Raw genomic sequence first — 14,356 nt, 5'->3', positions numbered from 1 at the left:
GCCACGGTCAACGTTGTTAAGGATTAGAAAAACTGATCTACATTTTTTCCCAGAAATAGTGCGACTCTTCTGTGCGTAAACTGTTTCTAAAACTGGTGCTCACTCCACATGCAGTACCTTAATGATGTACTGCAATACCAGACACAGCAGCCCTGTTTAATGGAAAGAAAAAATAAAATCAATGCAGATTTTTTTTCTCTAATCTCAGTCATCCTCTTTAAGGCCTCATGTCCACGGGGAAAATCAGATCCGCTGCAGATTCTACATGTAGAATCTGCAGCGGGTCCCTCCTGCCCCGCGGACATGAGCGCTGAAAAGAAGAATTTAAAAGAATTTACCTATCCGTAGCGGGCGGGGAAGGTCTGCTGTTCCTCACGGCCGGATCTTCTTTTTCGGCCGGCGGATGAATTTGTCACGCCGGCGGCACGTCGCCGGCACGTCGTCGACGTGCCGCGCGCATGCGCCGGGCACATCCGCCGAGCCGAAGCAAGAAAGATCCGGCCGTGAGGAATAGAAGACCTTCGCGGTCCGCTCCGGATGGGTAAATACTTTTAAATTCCTATTTTAGGTCTCCCGCGGATCCGGACGGCTTCCATAGGCTTCAATAGAAGCCCGCGGGAGCCGTCCCCGCGGGAGACCCGCACGAAAATGGAGCATGGTCCAGATTTTTTCATGCTCCATTTTTTTTTAAATCACTTTTATTGACCATCCGCGGGTATTTATCTACCCGCGGGTGGTCAATGCATCCCTATGGGATGCGGATCCGCATGCGGGAGATCCGCTGCGGATCTTAAATCATATTTTGCCCGTGGACATAAGGCCTAAGGGTAGAATAATTCCTGGCTATATTCCATTTTTACATTTTCCACCGCATTCTGTCCTCCGTTATGAACTGTGCCAGGAGTAATGATCCCTAGTAGTGTGGCACAGTGTCCATTTTTTCAATATCATTAAACCGAATTTCACTATTCTGCTAAAAATCAGAATTGTGCGGCTCTATAGGGCGAATTCATTCAGTTAATCACCCAGGCTTAGTAATGTACTAGTATAACTCCACTGGACAGCTGCAACATAGACTTCCTCTTTATCCTCTACGACTTGTGACGGTCACAGTGCCATCGTGGAATTTGGTAACAAAACCACATAGCATGTGAATACATTCTACATGACTAAGCTGCAGCATGTTCTGCTTTGTGTTTTCAGTTCCTAGGTATACCTTCCATGAAAAAAGATTAAGCATGACGTCAATACACTTTCAATGTATTAGATAAAATATGGATATCGTTCCCCTATTGTATCAGAGTCTAACACTGCAATGAAAAGGCTAAACCAGAGGAACTGATTGTACTTGGCTGTGGTACAAGTGCTAATTGAACAAATATATATTTATACAGTGCTTCCATATCCTGTCAAACTGAGTACACAGATCTTTGTATGGGATAATAACGTCACTGAATATACTGATATATGTAGATCTAACTTCCAATTCACAAATAAGTAAATGGGGCTTACACTGTATAACTTGTTCCTCTTTAAGGGGCCGGACACACTGCCCTCTGCACCATCCGTTTCATGTACATCCTTCACGAGAATTCCACAATAGGAATCTGGTCATGTGAAGGTTTGTGCTCTGCAAGCATACATTTTTATCTGATGTCCTGTGTCTAAACTTTGCCCTTTATGTGATCCGCCTGTCTGATTGGTAGTCGGACGCCCGGTCCATGTTTATTTGTCCTCCCCATGCATTGGTGGGTGGACACCCGAGCCTTGTCCTGTTTATTCCCCTTCTTCCATTGGTAGGGAGACAGTAGGGCCTTGTCTTTTTTGTCTGTCCGTCTGTAGGTGTGCAGAGTCCTTGTGTGAACGATGTCTTGTGTTTGAATTCGCCTGTGTCTTTTGGTATGCAGATGTTAGTTACATCTTTGTCTGATGTTCCTGGCTGTTACCATGTAGGGCGAGCCAGTTTTCCTAGGTTCCAGCATGGGGCTGTCTTTGTTGGGACAATTGTAGAGAGGGTTCCCTTTTTCTTATTAAAATTGTCTTGTTAGAGTACTGTCTCACAAGACAACTACCGGTAGGAAGACCCTTGACGTGTGCTTGTGAGCTTACATGTTTTACATGCCAAAATACAATCCAATACCTGCTACTTATTCATATTACCATCTGCTAGTGTAGTTGTAGATTTGTTAAAGGAGATGTCCCGCGCCGAAACGGGTTTTTTTTTTTTTCAACCCCCCCCCCCGTTCGGCGCGAGACAACCCCGATGCAGGGAAGTAAAGGAAGCTTACCGGAGCGCTTACCTTAATCCCCGCGCTCCGGTGACTTCAATACTTACCGCTGAAGATGGCCGCCGGGATCCTCTGTCTTCGTGGACCGCAGCTCTTCTGTGCGGTCCACTGCCGATTCCAGCCTCCTGATTGGCTGGAATCGGCACGTGACGGGGCAGAGCTACACGGAGCCGCTCTCTGGCACGAGCGGCTCCATAGAAGACTACAGAAGACCCGGACTGCGCAAGCGCGGCTAATTTGGCCATCGGAGGGCGAAAATTAGTCGGCACCATGGAGACGAGGACGCTAGCAACGGAGCAGGTAAGTATAAAACTTTTTATAACTTCTGTATGGCTCATAATTAATGCACAATGTACATTACAAAGTGCATTATTATGGCCATGCAGAAGTGTATAGACCCACTTGCTGCCTCGGGACAACCCCTTTAAGTATTTTGCTGTTGTTGTTGTTTGCACGTTAGGTTTTATGTTTTGGTGTGTATGGTCTCCATTTGTGTGTATGCCTTCCCTTACAACCCAAAATAGATTACGTTTGTGTAGTTTGCTGTTCCCACGGCCTGCACGAACATAACAGGTTAATGCTTACTAGTTAATAGCAATAATAGCCATTTTTATGGTGCATACATATTATTCAGCATTTTATATCACTTGTAGTTGGGTTCTGTCCCCACTGGGGCTCACCATTATGTATTTATTTATTTACCTATTAGCATGTTTTTGGAGTGTTGGAGGAAACCTATGCAAACACAGGGAGAACATACAAACTCCAGGCAGATGTTGTCCTTAGTTGAATTTGAACCTAGGATCCCAGTGCTGCAAGATAACAGTGCTAATGACTGAGCTTCCAAGGTGCCCAGTTAGTTACCTTTAAATGTCAGGCCACACCTTCACTTGCAAATGCAACCTGGCCATTATGGGTAAATCAGATAGCATGTATTAGCACCCCCAGTGTGGCTTAACACGGGTGAGAAAATTGCACGAGATTTGTGCAATGTGCCACACACAAATGGCTCATGAGTATGAGCCCCATTCTTTTGAGCGATGTTTTCCCACATCACGGCATGTCCTATCTTTGTACTTGCTCTCGTATCACATCTTCCAATGTTCTCAATGGGGCTGTTAGGTGCATGCAGTGCAAGGTTCCCCCAATTGAAAACAATGGGAGAAACCCTGTGATCCTGTGCTGCAGCTGTTCGCTATTTCACCAGTTCTCTTACAAAAAATGCCTCGCAATCACGGCAAATTCACATGTTGGCGAGCGCCATAGAGGGCCGTGATTCACTGCCCGATACTGCACTTGCCCATGTGAAGTTAGCCTTAGTGTATGTTCATATGGATTAGAAATGCTGTGGGTTTTTCACAGCAGAATTAGCTGCAGAACATCTGCAGGGTTTACATTACAAGCATTGTGGATAGAATTTTAGAAATCACATCCAAACACTGTGCAGAAAATCTTTTTTGTAAGGGCTTATTCACATGGACGATTTTGTGCAGGTTTTGCATTGGGGCGCGGGAGCTTCAAGTTACTCCTCTGCGTTAAGGAGTTAAGAGAAGTTGGGAGGCCTCAAGATAAACTAAAGCACCCGGGCCCATAAGCCTTTAGCTACGCCCCTGCATACAACAGTGTATTTTTACCCTTACACACATAGAATTTGACAGTGGAATATTCCGTAATGTCTGGTGGAAAAATCTGTTACGTGTGAAACCTCCTCTAAATCTATCTGCATTGCGGAATATAAATCTGCAGCTTTTCAATTTACGCTGCGGTTTTTCTCCACGGATTTCACTTCAAATGAAGGGATGAAATTTAAACCATTTGGTGCAGATTTGCTGCTGTGAATTCTCTGATGTGGAAGATCCTCAGCATGTGAACATACCCTTAGTCTACTTTTAGTTTACAGGTTTTAGGGTTTAAAGTGTAACTGTGCTTTCAAAAAATTTTTTACATGTCAAACATTTTGATCACTAGGGGTCTGGGTGTCAAGAGTCTCATTGATCACTAGAATGAAACAGTTGAAGTGCTCATCCAAGTGCTGCTATTGCTCACTAGCTGGAGAATAGACTCAATTGAGTCTGTTTTCAACTAGCAAGCGCATGACAAGTCAAAATTTTTTGTAAAGCATAGTTACACTTTAAGTGAAATTTTAACCAAATTAGGCAATAACAGTTAAAAATGACTAATATAGTAAACTCCGGTTGGGATGTGCTAGAAACATGAAAGTGGAATGTCATCACATGTTACTCCCCATTTACATTTGCTTTGGGGAATTTCCATTATTGAGCTCTGTCCTTAGAGCCAAACAACAAAAATACCAGAATCAGTGGATCAGGCAAATGCCAGAGCCAAATGGCGCTGAAGGACCCCAGCTTCAAGGATTCTAACCATTCTAGACATGTTCTGTGACATGTGCAGAGGTAGAAAGTCACAGCTTATCTCCTCTTGTGAATGGTGGATCCTCAGTTATCTACATATAGGTGTTACCTGTCAGTGTAATCCTGCCTGTGATGTTAGTTAGATGACTGCTGAAAAGTTTTCTCTTATCACAAAGTAGCAGACTAGTGTTGGGCTCTGTGGTCAGTGTCAAAAATGGAGGATTTTTGGATTTTTCTCTTTAGATATAGATTGTGGCTAAAAATAAAAAAAAACGCACACCACCAAAAATTCTTAAATGTGATTTATAGAATAGGTCATTTTCTGAGGACACCTTCCGTTTGAATCAGTATATTACAAGTTATAATGAATCTTTTCCCACAATACCGCACATTAATTTGCTCATCTCCTGCTGCTCCATAACACTTTGCCATTGAGTGCGCAGCATGTTGAACATGACGGGTTTGCTTTACTGAGCCATGATCTTTTATGAGCAACACATTATCGGGATAACTTTTTGCCTTCTAACATAACCAATAATGCTTCCATTCACTGACAGCTGTAAGATTCGGAAATGCTGAGGAATAGAGATGAGGGAGCATACTCGCTAAGGGCAATTGCTCGAGCGAGCATTGTCCTTAGCGAGTACCTGCCCGCTCGAGAGAAGAGGTTCGGCTGCCGGCGTGGGTGACAGGTGAGTTGCGGCAGTGAGCGGGGGGGGGGGGGGGGGGAGAGATCTCCCCTCCTTTCCTCCCCGCTCTTCCCCACCGCCGGTAGCCGAACCTTTTCTCTCGAGCGGGCAGGTACTCGCTAAGGGCAATGCTCGCTCGAGTAATTGCCCTTAGCGAGTATGCTCGCTCATCACTAGTGAGGAACTTTTAACCCCTTAACGACCAGCCCATAGTGTTTTTACGTCCTCCCGAAGTGGGCTTTATTCTCTGAGGACGTAAAAACATGTGTCCTGCAGAGAATAATGCCCCTCGGGCTGTGGACGTGACAGCTTCATGCTGTCGGTGTCCGCAGGTAGCTGACAGCATGGAGCTGTCATCCCGGGCTGTTCGGAGACCCCCCCGGCATTGCAATCGGCGCTATGCAATGGATAGCGCCGATCGCAAAAAAGTAAATAAAAGTGCAATAAAAGTTAAAGATTCAGCTGCTCTGATGGATCGGATCCATCGGAGCAGCTGAAATTACTTACCGAGGTCCGCCGCACGACTCCCAGCTGTCCCGATGCTCCGGGCGCCGTAGCCGTCCTTCAGCGCATGCGCTCCAGGCGGCATTACGTCAGCCGCATGCACAGAATTCCCGGCGGCGCGGAAGACTTGAAATCTCCTGGCTCCCGGCTCTTGTAGGTAGCCGGGAGGCAGGAGATGTCAGCGGGGACTGCGGTGAGCGGTCCCCGGTACCGCGATCGCCGTTATACAATGGATAACGACGATCGCGGAAAAGTGAAAAAAAGTGTAAAAAAAGAAAAGTTTCACCTCCCCTCATGGATTGGATCCATGAGGGGAGGTGAAAATACTTACCTCAGGTCCGCCGATGTCCTCCGGCCGGTGTCGGGACCCCCCGCTGGCTTCTGCGATGTGCCGATGCGGCGCGCATGCGCAGAAGCCGGCGAGCCCGGCAAATTCAAAATCTCCCTGCACCCGGCTGTCACAGATAGCCGAGTGCAGGGAGATATGACTGGGGACCGCTGTATGCGGTTTCCAGTCATATGATCATCGTTATCCATCAGATAACGGTGATCATATAAAGTTAAAAAGTAAAAAAAAAAAAAAAAAAAGTGAAAAGTAAAAAAAAGTTTAAAAAGTTAAAGTTTCATCTCCCCTTACGGATCGTATCCGTAAGGGGGGATGAAATTACGTACCCAAGGTCCCGGATTTGTTCCCTGGTGGGATGCTGATCCGCGGATCTTACCCCAGCTTCGGCGCATGCGCCTGTCAGCATGATGGCGGACGCATGCGCAAAAGTGAAATATTGCCCAAGAAATATAAAATCTCCCTGCTGCTGGCTACCAAAGGTAGCCAAGAGCCTGGAGATGTCACGGGGAGCCGCGGTATGTGGTTACTGGTCACGTGATCGCCGTTATCCAATGCATAATGGCGATCACGTAAAAGTTCTTTAAAAAGTGGCAGTTTCATTTCCCCTCACTGATGCGATCGGTTGGGGGAGATGAAACATCTTCTCGGAGGCTTCCGCATTTGAATCCAGATGCGATTATCCTCCATGGATCCTGCCAGCTTCTGGGTATGCGCCCGCCGGCAAAATGCCGGACACATTCGCAGGAGCCGGGATGCCCAGGAAATTTTAAATCGTCTTGCTCCCAGCGACCAACGGTCGCTGAGTGCTTGGAGCAGTGACCGGTGGCCTCGCTGAGCGGTCCCCGGTCACGTGATAAAGTAGCGATCTAACATTAGGCCGGTCACGCGTGACCGGAGAGGAATTACAGGTTCTGCATGCGCTTGATCAACGGTAATCCACGGATCAATCGCATGCATTGGATTACACAATTCCCCCCAATTAGCGGGTCGGAATTCCGTAATCCACTCGCAGAAACAGAACACAGCATGCTATATTTTACCACGAATATCTGCGACCTAGAGCCCTTTGTGCTCTATGACCGCGGATATACTCGCAGCCCATGTGCAAACACATTGTGAACGGGCTGCGGGTACCCGGGTTATCTCTAAGCGACGGAGCGGGAAATGCAAACAAAAAAACGCCTGTGTGAGTAGGTAGTTATGCGCAGTACATTACACAACCGTACGCAGGGTCACAGCCGGGCTCACAGCTGGAATCCGCTGCAGGCCTCGGCAAGCAGATTCCGCCTACGGCTTCATGACCCTGGCGTTATTTAGATCGCTACCTGTAATCCGTAATTTACAAGAAGCCCCGGGAACGTTCGTCTTCCTGCAGTTCCAGGAGCAGCTTGTTGAGCGCCTTCTATGTGAGACCGCTGCACCGCAGCAAGATTACAAAGCCTCACAACACCACTTTTTACACCCCATCCCCGCCGCTGAGGTTACGAAATACCCCCCAAAATACATGAGAGGAGGGGGGGGATACCCGGTTTTCTTTCCCCCATGTGCCCAACCCAACCAGCCTCCGTAATTACCCCTGTCTTTGGACATAAAACACAGTTTATATTATTACCTTTATCTAATATTTAGGGAATGCCAAAAAATGGGGATGTTGGGGGGGGGGGATTATTTTTAGGAAGTCAAATTTTTTTCCCTATAAGTGGGCAATGGGGCCTGGAATTTATTCAGCTCTGCCCTGAAATCCAGCGGGCATTCCCTCCATTATGGGCCTAGCCATGTGTCCTGTAAGTAGATTAGGGCCACAATGGGTATGTTTCTGAACACGGGACAAACAGGGGTATCCATTTTGGGGTGAAAGTCTTCATTCCTATGTACACTGTACAAAAAAAACAGTTTTTAAATTGACAAAATTGCCAAACAAATGAAAATCGTTATTTTTTCCTTTTGCTTTGCTTAGATTCATTCAAATACTTTGGGGTCAAAATATGCAGTACACCCCTAGATGAATTTGTTAAGGGGTCTAGTTTTTAAAATGGGGTCATTTGTGGGGGTTCTCTATAGTTTTGGACGCTCAATGGCTCTACAAGTGGGCAATGGGGACTAAATCTCCTTCAAGCAAAATTTGGGTATCCATTTTGGGGTGAAAGTCTTCATTCCTATGTACACTTTCCAAAAACAACAGTTTTTAAATTGACACAATTGCCAAAAAAATGAAAATCATAATTTTTTCCTTCTGCTTGGCTTAGATTCATTCAAAAACTGTGAAGTCAAAAAAGTCATCATACCCCTAGATAAATTCGTTAGGGGGTCTACTTTTCAAAATAGGGTCACTTGTGGGGGTTCTCCATCGTTTTGGTCACTCAATGGCTCTACAAGTGGGCAATGGGGACTAAATCTCCTTCAAGCAAAATTTCTGTTCTGAAAGCCACCGGTTGCTCCTTTCATTTTGGTCCCCATTGTGCATATAGACGTAATACTAGGGCCACAATGGGTATGTTTCTGAGCACAGGACAAACAGGGGTATCCATTTTGGGGTGCAAGTCTTCATTCATATATGTGCGGTACAAAAAAAACTGCTTTTGAAATGACAGAATTACCAAAAAAATGAAAATCGTATTTTTTTTCCTTCGGCTTGGCTTAGATTCATTCAAAAACTTTGAAGTCAAAAAAGTCATCGTACCCCTAGATAAATTTGTTAAGGGGTCTACTTTTCAAAATGGGGTAACTTGTGGGGGTTCTCCATCGTTTTGGTCACTCAAGGGCTCTACAAGTGGGCAATGGGGGCTAAATCTCCTTCAAGCAAAATTTCTGTTCCAAAAGCCACCGCTTGCTCCTTTCATTTTGGGCCCCATTGTGCATCCAGACATATGATTAGGGCCACAATGGGTATGTTTCTGAGCACGGGAGAAACAGGGGTATCCATTTTGGGGTGCAAGTCTTCATTCATATATGTGCTGTACAAAAAAACTGCTTTTAAAATGACAGAATTACCAAAATGAAAATCGTAATTTTTTTCCTTCGGCTTGGCTTAGATTCATTCAAAAACTGTGAAGTCAAAAAAGTCATCGTACCCCTAGATAAATTCGTTAAGGGGTCTACTTTTCAAAATGGGGTCACTTGTGGGCGTTCTCCATCGTTTTGGTCACTCAATGGCTCTACAAGTGGGCAATGGGGCTTAAATCTCCTTCAAGCAAAATTTCTGTTCCGAAAGCCACCGGTTGCTCCTTTCATTTTGGGCCCCATTGTGCATCCAAACGTAAGATTAGGGCCACAATGGGTATGTTTCTGAGCACGGGACAAACAGGGGTATCCATTCTGGGGTGCAAATCCTAATTTTCATGTGTACTATAGAAAAAAGCCCTGTCTTTAAAATGACATATTTGCAAAAATATTAAATTTTTGTTTTCTCTTCTAAATTGCATTGACTCCTGAAAATAAATTGTGGGGTTAAAATACTCCTGACACCCCTCAGTGAATACGTTAAAGGGTGTAGTTTTTAAAATGGGGTCACTTGTGGGGGTATCTATCATTTTGACTCCTATGAGCCTTTCCAATCTTGGATTGGTGTAGGAAAACAAAGTGTTCCTCAAAATGCTGAAAAGTAATGTTACATTTGTACGTCTCCTAAATGGTTAAAAAGAAACCGAAAGTTTTTCCAGTGTGCGCCCAAAATAAAGTAAACGGATGGAAATATAAATCGTAGCAAAAATTTCTATATTATGTTTGCACATATTTGAGATATTGCAGTTGGAAATGTGAAAAAATGACGATTTTTTCAAAATTTTCCCAATTTTGGCACTTTTAATAAATAAACACAAATTCTATCGGTCTTTTTTTTCCACCTAAATGAAGTACAATATGTGGCGAAAAAACAATGTCAGAATCGCTTGGATATGCAAAACCTTTCTGGTCTTTTTCCATGCTAAAGTGACACATGTCAGATTTGCAAAATTTGGCCTGGTCATTAAGGCGTAAACAGGCTTGGTCACTAAGGGGTTAAACTTTCATTTTATGATCCACTTAAATAAAATGTCATAATCAAATATAGGAAGTTAGAAGATGCTAAACACTAGTGTTCGTATTCAGAAGTCCAGCCGCTGTGATAAACTAATAACTGTTGTGCCTGGTGATGGATAACTCTTTTGGTCATTACTAGGATGGATTTGTCCGCTTGGTACTGAGAAGGCGATTTTATTGAACTCACTGAGATTTCTTTTATCTTCACAGAGGAGATGTGTTCGTACGATCGCAATATCACTGCTGTGGCGATTGCTATAGCAGTAATTGTTATAGTTGTAATAGCAATAATTCTCTACTTCGTTTGGCAAAAGAGAAGATCATCTGGATATGAACATATATAACAACCGCAAGAATTCAACGTGAAATGGGATATTATACCGAAGGCCTCAAAAATGTGAAAGACAAATTAGAACATTGCAGATTATGGATAGATTTTAAACAGATTTTCCAGGACTTTAAAGAAAAAAATCTGAGGCTTAGAAATGTGTAAAATAAAGAAAACAAGACATGCTCACCTGCTATAGAGGCTCCCCATCCAGCAACGGAGCCCGCCGCTTGGAACCCATTCATTGTGCCTACGACTGCTCAGCGAATCACAAGCTTTAGCAGCTATAGAAGAATCACTGCAGAAGCCTGTAATTGGCTGAGTGGCCACATACATGCCTCATGGCACATGACTGCCAACTAGAGATGAGCGAGCGTACTCGCTAAGGCAAAGTACTCGAGCGAGCAGTGCCTTATGTGAGTACCTGCCCGCTCGTCTCTTAAGATTCAGGTGCCGGCAGAGGGCGGGAAGCGGCGGGGAGGAACGGGGAAGAAATCTCTCTCTCACTCTCTCCTCTCTGCTCCTCCCTGCTCACTCCCGCAACTCACCGCTCTCCCCGCCGGCACCCGAATCTTAGAGACGAGCAGGCAGGTACTCGCATAAGGCACTGGTCGCTCGAGCAGTTTGCCTTATCGAGTACGCTCGCTCATCTCTACTGCCAACCTGCTTCTTCTGGGTTCAGATTGGCTGGCACCAGTGCTGGATGTGGAGCCTCTGAATATTTTTTGTTGCCTAATTCTATGGAAAACCCCTTTATTCTACAGCGGACACAAGGGCAAGTGAAGGCTGACATATGATATATTGGAAATTTTATTTCTGCTTCAATTTTCCTTTTAAATAAAACAATAGAACATAAGAGCAAACTATCTGCACGGTGGTTATACCCTCATTATTATCGCCCAAGTGCGAATGTCACATTACAGAAGTTTTTAATACTCGGGAGTTGCGGAAACAGAGTAGAACAGTCAGCCCCGCTGTTGCCTGTAATCCTGGCCACCAGTAGTTGTGGCATACAGCCATGATTCACCAAGGTGGGAATTCTTCTTGAATCCATATTATATTAACGTGATATTGAACTATTGTAGTCCTTTTACATAATGTTTGGAGATTCCTCATAAATTCAGTGTTGGACTGAGATACCTTTTGCTCAACAGGGTATATGATTCTAAGGCCGCTTCCAGGCATACAAACCAAACCAAGTATATGTTCAGAACAACTACACCATTAATTATGCTGATGTTATTGTGCTTATGGCCCTTCTAATCAAAATGAAAAAGAAAATAGTTGACCCTAGCATTAAGTGGATTTTCTGATGGAATTTGTGGGTTTTGCTCCACTATGGTGTTAGCACTAAGGAGAAACATGGTGGCTCAGTAGTTAGCACTGTTGACTTGCAGTGCTGGGGGCCATGGGTTAAAATCTGACTAGGGACAACATATGCATGAAGTTTGTATGTGCTTCCTATTTTATCTGGGTTTCTTGACATGCTTCAAAAACATACTAATAGGTGAAGATAGATTGTGAGCTCCAAAGGGGACAGAAAGTATCAAGTGATGCAAAGCGCTGTGCAATATGTATGTGCTATATAAATAACGGAGATTATTATGAAACGCAGGGAGTACATATAAACTCCATAGAGATGTTGTTAGTTTTGAATCTAGGACCCTACAAGGAAATAGTGCTAACGACTGTTCCACCACCACCTTTTTCTTCTAGTGGGTTCAGCCGGGATGGACCGCCCGAGGTTTGTGTTCATTCAACACTATTGATGAATTTATATTAGAGATTTGCAGATAATGTTTGAATTTAATATACTGGCATATTTTTTCCCAGATAACCTATACTATTTCAGGTTTACCTTTCCCCTAAACAGATTATATTAAAATAAGAAAATTATGGCAGGCAAAGTAGCTAGCTGATTGGGAGCCGCAGTGGGGAAAACTAGTGACGTGGATGATGGCTAACTCTTACAATGAATGTAACAAGAATGAAATTCATAGTTCTGCAGTGCCACCTAGAGGCTATATTTAGTAGCGTTTCAAAGATTTATAGCAAGTGCTAAAGAACAAGGATATAACATTGCACTGAATCTTGTCTAACTGCTGCGGATCCTAGAAGTAAAGTTTTAATAGTTGTTACAGATGCAAGAAAACAACTTGCTGTGCTAATGTCAGTAGATTCATAGAAAGGAATATATGGTAATAGGATAAATGATATAATGTTACATTGTTACAAATATTCCAGAGTTTTTTCCAGGTTCATGATCCAGGGTTACTTACATGTTTTAATACTTTTGATAATAGTCACACTAATGCTGTTTGTAGCTTTTCTGTTTTCTTATTTTTCAGGGTACTATTGGTTTTGTGAAAGGGTTTGTCTAGGAGGTTTATTATTGATGATAGCTCACTGATAGATGATCGACTGGTGTGCTCCACTTGGGATCCCCATCGATCAGATGTTCCCCCAGGCCACTGCTGTCCGTATGACTGTGGCACTGATGGCTGACCCGGCAAACAGCAGATCAATGGAGATCCTGAGCTCCAGACAATCCCTTTTAGAAACTACATTATGTACGTTTTCGAGGCTTAATTTTTACCTCCAGCTTCAACAGAAGCCAAAATTGATGCAGAACTTAGGCTGGTAGGGAATGCTTCTTTTCTTAGGAGACCTCTGGAAAGTGGCTTGAAACCAGCTGGCTGGGTCACACGACTTGTTTCTGCAGTATGAAGCTAATTCTTTCATTGTTACCATCATGTCTTCAGTTTTAAATCAGAATTCACATTACAAATCCGTTTTCTTGTGGATCCCGCTGAATCCTGATTGGTCCGATGGAAACATAATTGGGTTTGTGAGGTTTCTGATGTTTTCTCTGTCTGAATAGAGCTACAGCCTAAAGTTATGTTGCAGTAAAAAGGCAACCAATGTGGGATATGGTTGGAACGTCCAGAAACAGGTGGGACTTAATGGCTGTTTGTCATCAGTTTTTCTGACATTAGCTGTGAGCCTAGCCTAAGCACTGTCAATGCAAAAGCATTATTTAACAAGCTTTTCCGATGTAAAATAAAATGATTTTACCTATAACGTTTCCTCTGGTGTGAAATTCTATTCAACGGGTTTTGAATAATCAAATATTTGAATTTCCAAAAGCTAAAAACTACTAAAGGCTACAGTTTTCATGTTGGGGTATCCTCAGATGTTTGAGTCAAACATGGTATTAATAAACGTTTGAGATTTCTCACTTGAATGATACCTGATCATATGGACACCATACAAGACATATACTGAACAAGCATGACATTGAAAAGGGTTGACTAAGGCCACTCAAACTCACTGCTTTTTACAGCGATTAGTGTGGGGCCCCGTTTCTAACGCCACGATTTTTGTTCTATTTTTGTGCCTTTTCAGATTTTTTAACGCACCCCATCACAATGATTTAGGCTGATGTCACACATTCCATGAGCCTATCTGGCTCAGTGTATACATGCACTTTTGCAGCTTTATCAGTGCTCGTGAATCGTCCTTGCATTCGGATGAATTGTGCATGTACCGATGTTCTATCCAGATAATGCAAATACAAAGATGGCTCACCCCCAGTGACGTATCTGCTGATGTGCACACCAAGCCACAAAGGCTCATGGATTTATATCTGGAAAAGGTAGGTGATATTGACAGCGGTGGCATGTGCTCACACTGCAAATCCGCAAAACAGGGATTCTCCTCCCCTATCTCTCCTCCTTGGTTCCGCTCCTGCCCCAATTATTCCTCCCTGAAGGGCACACTTACCCCTCCATTGCAGGAGACCAGGGGCACCC

At 43.9% G+C, this 14,356-nt stretch overlaps 1 protein-coding gene across 1 annotated transcript in view; it reads left to right on the top strand.

Annotated features, from left to right (window-relative positions):
* LAMP3 (lysosomal associated membrane protein 3) overlaps nucleotides 1-13,625 on the top strand; it is a 42,962-nt gene extending 29,337 nt beyond the window's left edge. Inside the window, exon 6 of the mRNA XM_066601597.1 lies at nucleotides 10,427-13,625. Within this exon, the coding sequence (XP_066457694.1) occupies nucleotides 10,427-10,560 (134 nt within the window). The 3' untranslated portion in view covers nucleotides 10,561-13,625. The remainder of the gene's footprint in view (nucleotides 1-10,426) is intronic.
* The last annotated feature ends 731 nt before the right edge of the window (nucleotides 13,626-14,356 follow it).

This window comes from Eleutherodactylus coqui, chromosome 1, assembly GCF_035609145.1.
Source record: "Eleutherodactylus coqui strain aEleCoq1 chromosome 1, aEleCoq1.hap1, whole genome shotgun sequence".
Lineage (NCBI taxonomy): Eukaryota > Metazoa > Chordata > Amphibia > Anura > Eleutherodactylidae > Eleutherodactylus > Eleutherodactylus coqui.
This window is presented reverse-complemented; position numbering and strand designations above follow the sequence as displayed.